This window comes from Daldinia childiae (assembly GCF_008694065.1).
Source record: "Daldinia childiae strain JS-1345 chromosome Unknown Scaffold4, whole genome shotgun sequence".
Taxonomy (NCBI): domain Eukaryota; kingdom Fungi; phylum Ascomycota; class Sordariomycetes; order Xylariales; family Hypoxylaceae; genus Daldinia; species Daldinia childiae.
Window position 1 is genome coordinate 1,105,488 of NW_022984645.1, and position 16,527 is coordinate 1,122,014.

The 16,527-nt window shown below is 44.7% G+C and overlaps 7 protein-coding genes across 7 annotated transcripts; 3 read left to right on the top strand and 4 right to left on the bottom strand.

Moving 5' to 3' along the window:
* Positions 1-43: 43 nt before the first annotated feature.
* GL218_04629 (Cytochrome c oxidase protein 20, mitochondrial) lies at positions 44-650 on the top strand (the record flags this gene model as incomplete). The annotated part of the gene is made up of 2 exons (XM_033581248.1): positions 44-347; positions 406-650. 2 exons carry the CDS (start codon positions 44-46, stop codon positions 648-650), a joined length of 549 nt encoding a protein of 182 aa, XP_033435203.1.
* Positions 651-1,061: 411 nt separating this feature from the next.
* On the bottom strand, positions 1,062-2,132 carry GL218_04630 (uncharacterized protein; the record flags this gene model as incomplete). The annotated part of the gene is made up of 1 exon (XM_033581249.1): positions 1,062-2,132. The coding sequence occupies one exon, from the start codon at positions 2,130-2,132 to the stop codon at positions 1,062-1,064; it is 1,071 nt and encodes a 356-aa protein (XP_033435640.1).
* Positions 2,133-3,514: 1,382 nt separating this feature from the next.
* On the top strand, positions 3,515-4,608 carry GL218_04631 (Bifunctional protein GAL10; the record flags this gene model as incomplete). The annotated part of the gene is made up of 2 exons (XM_033581250.1): positions 3,515-4,041; positions 4,101-4,608. 2 exons carry the CDS (start codon positions 3,515-3,517, stop codon positions 4,606-4,608), a joined length of 1,035 nt encoding a protein of 344 aa, XP_033435639.1.
* Positions 4,609-4,701: 93 nt separating this feature from the next.
* GL218_04632 (DNA ligase 3) lies at positions 4,702-7,462 on the bottom strand (the record flags this gene model as incomplete). Its single annotated transcript, XM_033581251.1, has 2 exons — positions 4,702-6,759; positions 6,815-7,462. The coding sequence occupies 2 exons, from the start codon at positions 7,460-7,462 to the stop codon at positions 4,702-4,704; spliced, it is 2,706 nt and encodes a 901-aa protein (XP_033435670.1).
* Positions 7,463-8,115: 653 nt separating this feature from the next.
* Positions 8,116-9,134, bottom strand: GL218_04633 (Feruloyl esterase B; the record flags this gene model as incomplete). The annotated part of the gene is made up of 3 exons (XM_033581252.1): positions 8,116-8,718; positions 8,797-8,916; positions 8,970-9,134. 3 exons carry the CDS (start codon positions 9,132-9,134, stop codon positions 8,116-8,118), a joined length of 888 nt encoding a protein of 295 aa, XP_033435638.1.
* Positions 9,135-12,632: 3,498 nt separating this feature from the next.
* On the top strand, positions 12,633-13,473 carry GL218_04634 (Calmodulin; the record flags this gene model as incomplete). Its single annotated transcript, XM_033581253.1, has 6 exons — positions 12,633-12,635; positions 12,701-12,757; positions 12,819-12,834; positions 12,914-13,042; positions 13,143-13,352; positions 13,406-13,473. 6 exons carry the CDS (start codon positions 12,633-12,635, stop codon positions 13,471-13,473), a joined length of 483 nt encoding a protein of 160 aa, XP_033435644.1.
* Positions 13,474-13,710: 237 nt separating this feature from the next.
* GL218_04635 (Alpha-latrotoxin-Lh1a) lies at positions 13,711-15,010 on the bottom strand (the record flags this gene model as incomplete). Its single annotated transcript, XM_033581254.1, has 2 exons — positions 13,711-13,926; positions 14,042-15,010. The coding sequence occupies 2 exons, from the start codon at positions 15,008-15,010 to the stop codon at positions 13,711-13,713; spliced, it is 1,185 nt and encodes a 394-aa protein (XP_033435643.1).
* Between the last annotated feature and the right edge of the window lie 1,517 nt (positions 15,011-16,527).

The following is a 16,527-nucleotide window of genomic DNA, read 5'->3' on the forward strand; positions in this document are numbered from 1 at the left end:
ATCGAACCATAGAAATTCAAGCTGAGTATCTTGAGTGCCAGTGATGACGCAAGACAACAACGAACTTCCTAGGGTACGAGGCCCTCCACCTGGAGTAACAGGTCCTCCTGATCATGTCAAGAAACCGCAGATCTACGAAATATTCCCTAGTTCAAAACCCGAAAGTCATGCGGGCGAATCCACGGAGGGGCAAAAGAGCACTCCTGAACCCACGATCAAGGACGGGATTCAGTCCATAAAATCCGACGACTTCTTCAATGTACACAAAATCCCATGTGCCCGCCAGGGCCTCATGACGGGTATCGCATCGGGTGCGGCGGTGGGAATGGGTCGATATTTTGTTGGAGGTACCTAAGCGTTCTACTTGAGAGTTCAAAATGCGCTTAGACTAATTATGTCCTCCAGGGACGGTACCAAAAGCAACAAACTGGGCTTTTGGTGTATTTTTCTTGGGCTCCATAATCCAATGGGAATACTGCCGTGCGCAACGAGCGAACGAGCGCATAGCAGTGGCGCGCATAGTTGAAGTCATGGACAAGAAGCAAGCCGAGAAGAAGGCACAAGCTGAAGAAGCTGCAAGGTTAAAATGGGAAGCAGATAAAGCAAGGCAAGATGCTGCTACAAAGAAAAGCTGGTATAAAATTTGGTGATCTTAGTCGGCCCCCGGACATCACAACAAAAGTAAAGAACAGCTACTATACTATGGAAATTCGGGGTATGTTGCTGAGGTCTATTCATATGCTATCCTTCGAAACCCATAAATCACGTATCAACATTGACGCTTTCGACAGTCTTGTCACTGTTGGTGTGATCTATAGCGATACCGAATTAGAAGCTATGAGGTAGTTTTAGGTTATTTCGCAAAAGCATAAAGAAAGTCGAATAGGTTTCAAATAGATAAAGGCAACCTTGCCATCATGTCGGCCATTTAAGGCTATAAATCTGCGCCAGAGCTATTCAACGCTCTATTAATCAAATCAATTGCCGGTTATATCCACTTAACGCCCCAAGTCCAGAATTATCGTATTGAAATTCAAGTGGGAGAGAACATATTGCTGGCATCAAGTCGTGACCACAGTAGTCGGCTCTGCATCCGAGAAACGCACTCGTGCCATGGAATGTTTCCTCTCCAATTCCGCGACATTGCCAATCCGTTGTCGACGACGTTGACTTCTCTTCGCTCTAGCTTCGCTCTCCTCGCGTTTTCTATAGTCGGCTAGCTGCTGTCTTCGTTTCTGCGCCCGCGCGTATGCCAAAGCAGGAGTTGGTCTGAAACCGATACCGTTGATACCAGTACCATCATCGTCTTTATCCTCGGGATCATATATAGTAATTTCGTCCTCATGCCACGTAAGCGCGGCACGAACGGGATCAATGATGATAGGATCCTCCTCAGTTAAGGCTTCTGCCGTCTTACGCTTTGCTAAAGGAGGAGTGCCCGATCGTTTTCGAATACGCGACTTAGATTCCGATAATCGGTTGATGGATGGATAAGACTTCTGCAAACGGCCTGAACCTTCTATCTTTGCTGTCCTCAAAATAGCAGGATCCACGGCTGTTTGTAAAGTGAATCGAGGGGACTCAATAGGCTGAAGAAAGTCGGGATTCGTCACGTCTACTTCTCCCCCCAACCCTACCTCAGGAGAATTTTGGAGTTCAGTGATGTCAGGCAACTTGACACGCTTACGCGATACAGTATCGTCATCGTCAAGCTGCATGTCTTCGGCGGACGTGCTACTTCTAATACCTCCATCAAAATCGAAGACGGTGAGCTCTGGCGAAAATCTCGGGCTATCAATTGCAAATTGGGGACTAGCCTCGTCTGATCCCGTTCCCGTTCTCGTTCCCATAAAATCAGTGCCATCGACCCTGTCGCTATCAATTACCCCGCCCCCACTTCCAAGGGCCAGTTCTTGGAACTGTTGAGCAACCTTACTTCGAGGACTACTGTTACCGTCTTCAGGGGCATCGTTTCGAGAATTCTCCACTGGTTTCAGGGTCGGAGGTTGGAAAGAGAAGGTGGTCTTAGGCAGACTATAAGTATTTGGAGAAGAGTTGAAAACGCGTTGCTCGTTGAGCATATCGTCGCGCTTACGTTTAGGAGTAGCTTTTAGCGGTGACGATTCAGCCATGGTTTGTTTGTCTAACCCTTTAATTTGCGAATTTCAAAGTAGCTGGGCGTCTATGAAGCTCTCTTTTAGAGCTTACAAGACTTAGAGTTGACCGTCCATTGGTGTATTATTTTCGTATATAATCGGGGAAATCTAGTTAAGCATCTTAGTGTTGAGTTGTCTGTCTATTCCTTTGAATCGGGATTGGAAATGATAATGAATAGCAGATGATGGTTTTTGAATATTAGGTAGGTAGACAAGTGACAAGTGTGAATCAGGAGGGTTAGCGAGGCCGGTGAGTTGGTCGAGCAGCTACCTCCTTAGGTGGCCCGACCTTAGGTAGGTACCTAAGGTTAGGTATCCAATATACGATAAGCATTAGACGGCACCTGCAGTCGGGTATAGGGCAGGTAAAGTACTTCCACGTGGATATTAAGAAATAGCCACGCAGGTGCAGGTGTACCAGATACTAACGCGGGTGCCTTAGCTTGCCTTTTCCTGCCTAATGAAAAGGACAATACTGTAAGGCTAAGAGAATGATTGGCCCAAAATATTATTTGCCCGGACAACAGGTACTTCCAAGCTGACTTCAAGATTGCCTAGCATTTAATGCTAAGACATTCTTGTGGATTTAAGAATAGTTCAAATGTCTACCTGCATGCATTTTTTTTTGAGGTGCATTCATTACTATACCGAACTATTGTATTGTATGTTTATAGTAACTACCTATTTCTAGTTGAATTTTATTCTCTATAAGTTTTATTATAAATGCGATGGAAACGGTACGTCGTAAATAAATAAATTATATAGTAAAATTATATCCCATTAACTCGATCAGGAGTTTAGCTCTAGGCTGGTTCCATCTAACTTCTTGTTAGGTACATATGCGCATCTGTAATACCCGCGTATGGTGATCCGGCTGTACGGGTCCAACAGATTACATAATATCGCCACGCCTCAACAGTACATATAGGAATCGATAGCGTAGAAAGGTAAAGAAATCGCGACTTACCTCGGTGGAATGATGAGGTAAACGGAGTCGTATAATCCGCTTGTACGACCATGTACGACCGAGTTACCCCGCCATACGTACATAAGGGACGTACTAAGGGATGTACTTACTACCCCACTATCTCATGATGGCTCTAAGTTATTGTATGTACTAAGGTTCAGCAGATGGCTTGGAAACTCTCCCCACACTTGTCACTTGTCTCGTGAACATCATATATAGCCTGAATACCAATGCTCTCGCTACTGAGGCCGAGTCTTCTAATTTATTTCCCATATTTAGCTGTCATCCCGCCCTGAGTTTAAGAGTCTATTTCAAGCCTCCAGCTAACCCCCACATCCCGCGAATTCATATTAGTACCAGCAACTACTTGACAACTATAGCAAATACCAACATGGCCGACGAGATCTCCTTCCTGCCACTCGGCGCTATTATCCAATCCTTTAATGTTGGTGGCATTAACATTGTCCAAGGCTTCCCAACCCAAAAACTTTATGCCGAACACAACAGCCCGCACTTTGGTGCCACAATTGGCCGTGTCGCAAACCGCATTTCCGGCGCCAAGGTCGAGACTTTGAACGGAGGAAAGACATACAGCTTCGTTGCCAACAACGGACCGAATACCCTGCACGGTGGAAATGTGGGTTGGGGTAAGCGAGTATGGAAGGGTCCGACCCCGGTGGGCGTCCGCAAGAACATCCCCGGAATCGAGGGTGAGCTTAAGGGTGGAGAGACTGTTGAGTTCTCACTTACAAGCGAGGATGGGGATGAAGGGTTCCCTGGTGAGGTTCTCGTCAAGGTGTTCTATACGGCTGGCAAAGTTACCGAGAACGGAAAAGAGGTCACAGTTCTTAGCCAGGAATACGAGGCCGAACTAGTAGGAGGTGCGGAGGAAACTATCATCAACATGACAAACCATTCGTACGGTCACCTGGACTCCTACGGATAAGAGCAAGAATGAATTATGCTGATATGAATAGATACTTTAACCTCTCGGGAAAGCCAAATATTGAGGGAACCGTGGTCCAACTTTCTACCAATTCATATCTCCCTCTCGACGAGTCGGGTATCCCAACCACCGGACCAACTGCGTACTCTAAAGTCCCAACAACGACTCCTTTTACCCTCGGTGCCCAGGAGCCAGATTTTGACGATTGCTTCATCGTTGATCCCACCGCTTCTCCCAGCTCTGTGCCAATAGACACACGAGCTCTTCCTTTAATTAAACTTGTTTCCGCTCACCACCCAGAGAGCAAGATTCACCTAGAAGTTCTTAGCACAGAACCCGCGTTCCAGTTCTATACCGGCAAGTGGATCGATGTGCCGGCTGTAGGCGGAGCTCCCGCGCGCGGGTCGCGCAGTGGTTTTTGCGTGGAACCCAGCCGGTTTGTAAACGCTATTAATGTTGATGATTGGAGAAGTCAGCAACTTTTAAAGAAGGGTGAGAAATTCGGAGCCCGGATTGTGTACAAGGCATGGGAAGAGTAATCAGCACTCTGATGATGATGGATAACAAGACGTTATTGGAAGACGTGAGCCGCTTATATGTGCTATATGAACCACTCAAATCTAATTGAATATCTACAACTCTTCATCGTCTTCCTCAATCTCCTCCTTGGCTGGCGCTTTAGCCTCCTGTTTTCTATATAGTGCAGCCAGAAACTCGCTACTACTAGCTTCTTCCAACCCTTTATCCTCACGCTTTTTAAGAAAACGCGGGAACCGTAAACTAAGTCCTCGATCTTGGCTCACTAGTCCAATAGCCGCAGTATATGTCGGCGATAATGTAATGTCGGCAAATGCCATCTCCCATACCTCCTGAGGTTCGAACCAGACATCCGGCTCGGGACCCAAGTACTCTACGAAGCTAGGCTTCGTCTTGCGGACATTTTTATATTTCCTCCCTTCAGTCTCACCCTCCTCGTCATTACCTTTCTCGTCTTCCTCTTCGCTTTCCTTGACACCATTGGAATCTGATTGTTCTTCGCCGGAACCGTCGTCGTAGAATTTCTTATTCGCCTTGTAGAAAGCATCCGTAAACCCGGATATGCATTTGCACACGACGTCCAGGGACCCTGTCGCGTCGTTGCGAACGGCCATAAGTATAGGCGACCACCATTTCGCCTTGCGGCCTTGGCCATGCCATCCAGCTACCGGTACAAGATCTAGCGTGTCAAACGAGCTGCTATAGTCCTTCTTCACTTTAAGCCATGAATCGAGGCGTTTATCGGGCTCGTAAGTGGCAAGCAGCGGTTTCCGACGTGGGGATGGCTTCTTTTCTTGGTCACCATTGCTAATTCCCTTTCCTTTACCTTTTTTCCCTTTCGACTTCGTCGGTAAAGTGAGGGTCTCGCTTTCTTCTAAATCATCCGCCGTCATATTAGGATCCTCTAACGCGTTGCTAGGAGCGGGCAGATTGGGCAGATTGTCGAGAATTTTAACCATAATGCCCTCGCATTTTTTCTCTATGGCTTGCTTGAAGAAGTCCAGCACACCTTCGGAATCCTGCGACGTAGCATCGAGACTCTTTACCCAAGTAAAGTGGTGCTGTATTTCCGTAAATAGGGATCTTAGTAGCGTACGTCGCTCGCGGAATGGCCGGTCTAGGAGCGGCTGGCCGTTCAGGTACATCAAGTCGAACGCGAAGAGGCAGACATCAATTGTGATGCTCCCAATCGCCACGTCCTTCCGAGCTCGGTTCGTGAGTGTTTGAAAGTTCTTTAATTCCCCTGTTTGGCGATCCACCGCGACCACTTCTCCCTCCATAATAAAACTACTCACACCCTCTCCACGCAGCTTTGGCACTAACTCCACTAGGTCTGGGTATTTGTCGGTCATGACCTCTAGATGCCGGGAAAATATTGATACCTTGCCCTTATCATCGCAGTGAACTTGCGCTCGTTGACCATCATATTTGAACTCGCATGCGAAATCTCTCCCTTGTAACTTCGTAAGCATCTCAGATAGATCCCTTGTAATGCTCCCCAGCATTGGCCTTAAAGGTATATGCAGTGTCAGATCGCACCTCATTAACAGCTCATCACACACCCCTATTTGGAGCATAGCAGGGACGAGATCGTTATAGTTAGGACGCCTTGCGAAACAAGCTTTGACAATCTCCTCAGCTCTACTCCACACGTCTGCGAGTTCTTCTTTTTTTAATGCCTTGAGTTCGTCGACGGATTTCAATGGAAATTCTGCGTAGGGCGGTCTAGAAAGGAGAAACGCACGCGATAAGGCGATTAACATCGTGGTTTTCACGGCGCCAATCCGAAGATGTTGGCATAGTGTACGGACGACATATCGACTCTCCTCACCGCCCCGAGCATCTTGGAGTAATCGATCCACGATACGCTGTTTCACCTCTGCACTACCCTGTCCCTGGCTACTAGCTACTTTTACTAGAGACTGATAGACGCCTTTGATCGTAAGAGGCTTTGGCTTCCGTAGTGTGAAGCTCTGCTTCTTCTTCGCTTCGAAGGCAACATCTCCCGCATCACCGTACTTGTCATAGATTGCCTTCAGAGATCGATTGTCCAAGCCGCAGACATTCTTCAAGGCCTTTGAAATCGCTGAGCCTCCTAATCCGAGTTCCAGTGAGATATAAGGTGGTGATATTGAGTTGGTGGCAAGCCAGACCTACTTACTGCAATCAGTAAGACATATAAACATAGAGAGAAGACATGTAACTAACAGCTGGCAGTAGGCTCTCAGAGTCCCCTTCTATAAGGACGCGGAGACAATTAACGAGAGTATCTACTATCTTAATGCGGCTAGATGTGCTGTTGATGAGTACGAAACAGCGCGTTAAGAGTGAATATGACGCATTACCACCATCGCTAGCCCAATGTTCCTGAAGCTGTGGTATATACTTTGAAGGGTCGAATGTAAGAGGACTCTCGTCAAATGGTATGTTCTCTGAAACTATGTCCACAGAAGCTGTAACAGATTGTAGCGACAGCGTGCCTTTACCCTTATTTTCAACATTCTTTACTCCTACTAGAGGATCTGAAGATGCTGATTGAACATCAATAGCTTCAGTGAAATTATCTGGTTTGGACAGATTAGAGACTGCTGCTACGGTTGAAGATCCGGAGGCGTGCCCCACAACTTCGGCCTCTTTATCCCATTCAGCCTGGAGCTTCCGTGCGAGCTCCTCGTCCGTCATCACCTGATCCCGCTCAGGACCTTCATCGTCCGGTATTTTATCATTTGGCGTTTGATCATTGGGACTTTTGCTTTCCTTCTGCTTAGAGAAAAAATATTCTAGACCTCTAGAAGGTAAACCTGATGATTTCGAGTTACCACTGTTCAACTTCCGCTTTTTCGTTGGACTAGGCATCTCGATCTCGAGTTTGTAATGAAATACTGCATGGATATATGAATGCAATCGTTATTTAATTATTAAAAGATATCCAGCTCCATGTAATGATTTTGACGCGCCTTCCTCGTATTCCGTAGTACGCTCTAATCAATGATGAGAAAATTGATGATGTCGTTGATAGGTACCGGTTGCATCGCTGTGTTGCATTTGTAATAAAATATTCAATTATACGAGAAATTCATTCTACGAGGTACCTATGTAGAACAGGGTTACGTAAGATATCAGCAAGGAATTGTAGCGCGAGCGCGCGCGCACGCTTTAGATTTCCAAAGTCATTTTCTACTTTTGGTAATTCTCCTTTATCCGTACACAAATAGGCGACTACACTCAAATCAACAAATCTAGAAAACCACTCCTTGATATTTAAATGAAATAACTTGTCATGCCGCAAAACTTATCCTAATACAGCCAGTCGGAGACACAAATCGGTTCCTACCATCGGTAAACCAAAAGAGGGGATTTGCTCAATAGTAGTGCATAACCTAATCCCAATAGAAAAAGAAAGAAAAAGAAAAAAAAAGAAAAAAACCCATCCCGGTTTGACCGCTATTCCAACCTGCGCGTCTACCTCTTGTCATGATGGCGACGACCTAGTTTGCCGTGATTCTAGATCAGACTCCTAGATTAAACCACATTATGTCGGCCTCTCGGTTCACGGGAACCACATGGCCAACGTTATGAGCAGAAATCCCAACCAAGTAACCACCATCTCCGTATATCATTTGAGTATAACCTCCCTGTGGCTTATCCGTAATATTCCGAGTGAGCTCAACACCCTGGACAGCCGACCACTGCTTCAGCTGTTCTCCAAAGTTGTTATAATTGACAAACTCATCCGCGGTACCATGGAAAGTCTGTAGACGGGGATATCCTCCGTTCCATCTTGGGTTCATAGCTCGAACTATCTTTGCCCATTCCTCGCCCGTCTTAATAATCTTGCCGTTGGCGCATGCGCCATCAGCAGTCTGTGGGCTCGATCCGGGTGAGCCCGCCAGGCAGCCTGCTGGGACACCAGAATAGCAAGATCCGGCCATGAACAAGTCCGGATAAGTGGCCAGGAGCACGTTCGTCATCATACAGCCAGAAGACGTGCCTTGAACATAGATTCTCATCGGGTCTGCGTTATACTTGTCGATGAAGTACCTCATCATGTTTGCCAGACCAGTGCTGTCACCTCCTCCATCGACTGTGAGGGACTTGTTGGAGGCAACGTCCTGTGATACCATTAAGTTAGCAAACATCTCTTTCAAGTTAACTTGAATAGACAACTATAATTATATTATCAAACTCACCCAACAGTTGTTGTCCATTCTGGTGGATGGGTAGACTGCAATAAACCCTTTTGCCTCGGCATAAGCGTCAAAGTTCGCCATTTGATGATACGCAGTCCCCGATCCACCACAATAGTGTAGCTGTATATATTGTTAGTTTTTTCTCTTAGGTTGCAGGAATGGTCATATCTTACGGCAAGAAGTACGGCGGGCGATTCCTCCAGATATTTGGGAATATATGCGTTCATGTCTAGGTGTGTTGGGTTCTCGCCCCAATCAGAAATTTGTACCCATTTCGCATATGAAGTCGAACATGAGAGTAGCCAGGCTACTGTGCTTGTGAGAGTGAATCCGCGCATGTTGACTTGACTTTAGAAAGTGTTTAGCTAAGTCTAGTTTTAGAGAGAAGAATGTAGGGTGGTCTGCAAGTCCAAATAAAATCTGGGATCTTGCTGGTCCTTATATAGATATTTATAGACTTGGGATCTCTTACCTAACACTAAAAGGTAAGATACTTTGATGGCTATCAAAGCTCAACCTTAACCGCTTGACTGATCCGAAATTTAGAGTCGGCTAATTGGACGCTCCACGCAGGGGAAGCCAAGAGTTTAATGTAACCCGATGTCATAGAGTATTCGAGTCGTGTAAATTCATATTAATGTCGGTTCCCCGCGCACGGTTCCATCATAGTTTACTTAAATGCCGGCCCAAGAAGCCGCATCTCTCTACACAGACGCGATATATCATTCATGGGAATTTTAGTTAGAGTTACGCCTCTTCAGCCTTCGTAATTGTGACTGAGGTATGTCCGAACGGCACCTAAGCTCTAGATGAAAGTTTAGGCTCTTTCTATTGTGACTCTATTCTTAATTGTTTCTTTACTTTATAGTTTGTATACTCATTTCGCCTTGAACAACGCATAAGCTCGTAAACTTATCCAGGATATTAGGAAAATGAGAACGAAGAAGCTGATTGTATATTTTATTAACCTTATTCCAGTACGATGCAATGCGGAACATAACTAATCCAAACTATGGCCCCGTATATATGCCTTGATTAGGTAAATCCTCGATTATATAACTCGCTGTCATCCATTTGCAGGAAGCTCCTGTGGCTCACTGGGACGACCCCCCTCATTATACATTGTCTTCGAACTGGCTACATCGAGCTCTTGTGGGTGACTAGGGGTATCCAACTCTGTCTTCACTGCTGAGTTTCCATGCAATTCTATTTCGAGCTGCGCTTTAGCTTTTTTTTGCCTACGACGCCATAGTAAAAATATGCTCATGATGATAATAAAAACTCCAGAGCAAGCGCCTACAACAGGCCCGGCGATCCAAGCATGACTATTTGGTGTGGCTGGCTCAGAACTAAACGTAGGTGGCGGTGAAACACTGATCGCTACGAAGAATTAGCGGAGAGATTATATCAGGGAGATTAATTTGAAAATTCCTTACCGCTAGTAGTCTGATTCCCTGAACTTGTCGGCGAACTGCTGCCAATCTGTAGATATGTTGTTGTGAAAGTAAAAGTCGTTAGCTCCCCGTTGATTGTTCTTGAAATCTTGACGACCGCCGTGGCCGGAATCTGCGAATATAGTGTGATGTCTTTTGTAAATGACCAGGTCTTTATGGTGCCTTCAATAGTTGTTATAGCTATATCAAAGTTAATGACAAAGAAGTGGTTATCATTACGTATTTGTCTCGAGATGCTGGACTAGAGAAGAAAGACTACGATACATACTAATCATCAAGTTAATATAGATTTCTCTCAGTTGAGGGGTTTGGGGAGTAGTTTCTACAACATACCCTACTAATATTGTTGTCATAATATCATATGGCATAGTATTGGAGCTTGTTGAATTTGATCCTCCTGTAGGCGTAGTAGAACCTGAAGGTTGCGTATCACAATAATGGAGCAACTGGCCACCTTCATTCGTCGACGTCCAATTCCCTCCATTACTTTCAATGCAACTCTTACACGAATCGCGATATGTCATAAAGGCGGAGTCGGGTGAACATAGCAATGCCGATTTACCAACCTTTTGTGCTTCAATGACGGCATTGTCTGTGATCTTTTGCGTGAGTGACTTTTCTTAGAAACTATCTCCTAGACAGATTAGGGAGTGTATAGATAGGTACTTACTGCATGTGCTATAGCAGACCGATGGGAGTGTTCCGTCCCTAGCAATTACTCGATTTAACAATCGCATGATGCCTGGTGATTTGAGTATGAATAGCAAAGATATTGCACAATACAGGTCTGACGGCAAAGGCAGGCTTTTAATTAAGACCTTCTCCAATATGGCGCCAAGCCTGCTATTTGACCCCCAATATTCGTATCTGACTTTAATTGGTTCCTAGAGGTGATCGCCCCCTTTTGTAGTTGCACTGCAGGCGAGAATGGGTTGATAATGGTGTTTCGCTAGCTGACGGAAGAGGAGATGTCGTTACACTAATTATAGTATAAGTGATGAATTATTCACTAATCTACTATTTCATTGGCTACTTTGAGACGGTTGAAGCGCTATTTCCGAGAAGTAATATAGCTGGTCTGAGTATTTATAAATGTGCATCATGCAGTGTTACCAATAAGAAAACATGCTTAGCTTATTCAGGGGTAGATAGGTTAGGTAGGTACCTCTTTACTACGTGTGAAATTCCGAGAGACACGGTAAGAGGTTCTTATGATATATGTCTATAGGCGCATCACCTGTGATGGTATACAACACGAAGTGAAGAGTCAGATATAATTTAAAAGATGACTTGCATTCGTGTTCCTCCCCGCAGCCATCGTTAATTATAATTTCTCTACATTATTATATAATAGACATATTATACAAGTATATAACAGGTAGCGGAATAACTCGTGTTCTTACAAGATAATATTAGTTTAGAGTTGTAATAACAATTGGATATATAATACTTGATTTGATAGTAAAACTACTTAAGTACCTAATGTCTTGGAATTGATGGCTTTTATATTTCTAATGATACTCGAAACGCATTATGTTTTTATTTAATTACCTACATTGGCTCTTTTGGGAAATATTTATACTTCTCAAAGCTACTTCTAGAATTTCTTGGAAAAGAAATTGCGGCCTCTCATTTACTATCAACCTTGGGTATTGATGGTTATTTACTTATGGTAGGTACCTAGGTACTAGGTATTTAAGTGGAGGCTCTCCCGGTATGTTCTGGGTTAGTTAACTCGCATCTTTTGTCATTGTTCTTCTTAATCACTGGCCATCTTGGATATCGTTCTCATAATTAGGATGGGATACGAAATATTTGAGTGTTACTAAGATGGGAATGACTTACTGATAGTATATAGGTACCACGGGATAGTAAATTTTTGCTTTTATCACTCTACTCACAGTTCATCGTAGAGAATATGTCGTCCTAACTATCTTTACAGAACTCATACAGCTCTATCGATACCTAGCATGTTGTCCCCAGCCTTACGACAATTGTGGATTTAATCACTATCGTGGCGCGAGGAGGCTGAATTAATCTTTCACGTTAACCCTAATATACCCCTCATTAGAAATCCTACTTGGAAAATATGAGTGGATCTGCTATACCTGAATAGTTAGAATATGTTAACCGTGCCACCCTTGTGCTGGTCATGCAGTTGGCGGGAATTTCTTGGCTTTGGAACGGGAATTTGTTTCATCCAAATCATTACTATCCGTGCGTTGCCGATTTCCTTAAATTTCATATGTGCCCGCCGTGAGCCTCCTTATCATTGTCATAATATTTCCCTTTGGCGATCACCAAATCATCACGTATATCGACTATATCTTGAAGTTTAACTTACATAACTTATCTGTTAAAGATCGAACTCAGAAATCCAACATGGTAAGCTCTTTTCCACCCGGTCATTAGAAAAGCACTTAGCGAAACCCCGCTAACCCGACGAGTAGGCTCGACAACTGTCACCGGAGGAAATTCAAGTCTTCAAGGAGCTCTTTGATTCATATGTGAGTACAAGAGCTTACGGGATGTGAAAAATGCTCTGGTTTTAATCTAACTTCGTTCTAGGACACGGACAAGGGCGGTAAGTACCTACTTAGAGCTCATCACGATGATGAGTTCTGACCATCATATCTTGATTACTGTATTCTAATTATTACCAGGCAACATAAGTGTAGAAGAATTTGCGAAAGTAATGTCTCAGAGTCCCGGAAAGCAGCCAACACCAGATGAAGTGCAACAAATCATCAGAGAGGTTGATCTTGACGGTGATGGAACTATTAACTTCAATGGTAAGTTTCATTATCCAATATCTTATTTTAATATCGCTTGGAAAATATGAATACGAAGGGAAGATGAATAGGTCGTGTTCGGAAAGCTGATCCGCCATAGAGTTCATCACGATGATGACAGGCCAGACGTACCCTCCAGTAGACGAAAAGGTCGACTATGCTAAAGCATGGAAGCAATTTGAGCCCTCCCTTAAGGGCTCAATTACCCAAAGCCAATTCCGGCAACTCGTAGCGGGATTAGGAGAGCCTATCGGCGATGTTGAAATTGATCAAATAATCAATAACGTAGATGGAGAAGGCAAAATCACTTGTAAGTTTAGTCTACATTCAACTGTAAACATGCCTCGGCTAACTAGTATCCAGTCCAAGAGTTTGAAACTTTCATGAAGAATAGGAGTCTGGTGGATGAGATCGTGAATGGCTATGCGTGATCAGGTTGATACAAGGCTAAGAAGTGATGATTTGATGCATGGTGTTGATAGCGCGAAGATTATCTTTCGACGGCATTATTATCAACACACCCGTGAAGGAGGAAAATATACGTATCCGAGAAGACTTCTATATCTAATTCTACTTCACCATAGCATTTGTGAAGATATAGATCATTGGGAACATAAAGCCGAACCTACCGACACTACCAATGGAAAACTTGACTTTGCTAGACTAGTTTAATTCTCTTCACTTGAATCATCTGCCTCCTCTTCTTTAGTATCTTCCGAACTTTCTTCACTATCATCAATGCTTGATTCGGTGACTGACGATGTCTCTGATTTATCATCCTCGTCTGCGTTGGAGTCTGACATTGCGTCATATTCTGGCCCCCTCTCCTCGAACTCATGGTCATGCTTATACTCGTGGACAATATCCAAATGGACATAGCATTTCTGACAGAGTATGTAACTGAAGCAAGTCTTGCACGCATAACACAAACCCTTAACTCTCTAGAGGCTATTTAGCTGTCCCGTCTATTATATCATATTTAGTCACGGGGATACTTACCAGAAAGCAACTGTCGCACCAAGCAGTATCGTGTACGTGAGCCGCTCTTGGGAGCACCAAGTGGTTCTCTTCGGTTGGTGTTGGAATATCCTTTGTTACTTGTCCCTCATCTTCTTTTTCAAGACCATTTCTCAAGAGGTCAATAACTCCAGGATTGGCCCCAAAGTAGGAGGCGATCTCAAGCGGAGTCCAAAGTTCATTGCCAACCGGGCACTGAATAGATCGATCGGCGTGTTGTTCTAACAGTGCCCTAGTTACCCCAATCGTATCCTCGGCATCATTGGCATCGTCTTCAAATAGCCAACTACCTCCCCCTTTGGCCACCCAACAAAGAGGCGTCCACCCGTCTATGTCCCTTTGGTCCACATCTATTTGAGGGTTAAGCTCTATGATATGTTTGATAACCTGGGAACGACCGGCTTGGGCAGCCCAGTGCAAGGCGCCACGATTGAGCTTATCCTTTGCTTCGATATCAGCTTTCGCCTCGATAATGATCTGGAAATTGGCAATACTGTGGAGCGCAGCAAAATGAATTGGTCTTCGGCCTAAGGAATCCTCGCTATCAACGGATACTTCTTTTCCTAATAATAACTGGACAATACTTGATTTCATTCCCAAGGCGGCAGCTGCTACTGGGCTTCCAACGTAGTAACTCTTAGCATTTACATTTGCGCCTTGGTCGATGAGATATTTGATCAATTTCTCCGGGTCCTCCTTTTTGCTATCATCCCACGGGAGGCATGCTCTCATTAAAGGCGTGCCGTACCCTGATACTGCCATTGTTTCTATATCGGCCCCGAAATCAAGTAGTTGCTTTGCGATTTCGAAAGATGAGTAGCCGCAGGCTTCATGGATAGGAGAGTCTGCGGCGGTAGGATCTAAACCTCTCAGATTAGGGTCAGCGCCTTGCTCAAGGAGGTACGATATGATTGTCTCTTTGTTGGCTTTCGTTAAGGCTGTCCGACCCATATTGTCCTGTGAATTTATGTTTGAGCCTCCTCGAATAAATAGTTTTATGGGTTTCAATTCATTTTCAAAAGCTGCCAAGCCTAGTGCAGTCTCGCCTACGTCGTCGACTTGGTCTATATCTATTCGTGTACGGAACTCCATCAAGGCCTGGAGGCAACCGCCTTCGATGCCATCGATCCCGTCAATTACAAGGTGAAGTGGGTTGAGGCCGATAGCCTCCTTGTGATTTAAATTTGCTCCGTAAGAAGCTAATAGAGTAATTGTCTCTGGATGGTTGTAAAAGGCAGCAAACGATATCGCGGTATATCCAGCCCAGTTAGAAGCTGTTCGATCAACTTCGATTTCGGTGTCGGCCTTATGTTCCAGGAGAACTTTGACAGAGGCCCCCCATCCTTTAGATGCAAGGAACATTAGCTGGGTAAGGCCACTATCATTTTTGAGATTGAGATTGTTGGTTTTCTCTACCAGAAGCTCAGTAATCGGCGTGCTTGAGGAGGCAACGTGGAGAGGAATCAGGCCTTGAGTTGTTTGGACGTTCACATCTGCGCCTCTCTCGAGTAATAGTTTCACTAGACCTTCGTCTTGATTCCGTACTGCCTCATATATAGGCGTTCTTCCGTCAACATCTGCGAGATTAACGTCGGGCTCATATTCTAGTAGACACCTAGCAAGGGCTTCAAACCGATTTCTGATTGCGATAAGTAATGAAGTGGCTTTCCGCTCATCTGTAGCGTTGATATTCACGTTATATTTAGCCAGAAGCCTTGTTAGGTTGATCCGCTGCTCTGTTGTAAGCGGTAAAGTTTGATTTGCCACGCCATGTAAAAGTGGTGACTTTAGAAGCGCGTTGTTAGGATCGGCGCCGCGTTCCAGTAGTAATTGGCATATCTGCACATTTCCACTGGCGACAGCATGATGCATAGATGTACCTTTTCCTATTCCACTTGGAGTATCGGGATCAACTCCATGATTCAGCAATGCCTCAACACACCTTTTGTTTCTGTGCTTTGTGGCTATTTCAATAGGCTTCATGCCACTAGGGTCCGATTTATTTGGATCTGTTCCGAGTTCAAGGAGTTTTTGTACCGCTGTCGGACGTCCCCATCCGCAAGAGAAACACAAAGGAGATGGCCTAGGAATACTACCGTCGTAAATACTATGCTCTAAAATATCCTTATCTTCTTTAGCAAGGAATTCTATTATTTCGACATGACCTCCTAAAATGGCCGACGTGAGTGGATTCCCACTGAAAGAGCCAGACTTGATGTCGGCCCCGTGCTTCACTAAAACTCTGACTGTTTTGAGGTGCCCAGATGATGATGCAACCCGTAGAAGGTTCATCGAAGAGTCGCCTGTAAGCGGGTTATTACAGTCGATTGAACACCCCTTTGATATCAAGGTTTCCGTAAGCTGATCAAAGTTCAATCTCGCTGCCCTATACAGCAATGGCGGGCCCCATTCGTTAATAGTATCAAAAGAACTGAGGTCTAGGCAATTAATAGTGTCGATTACCAGCT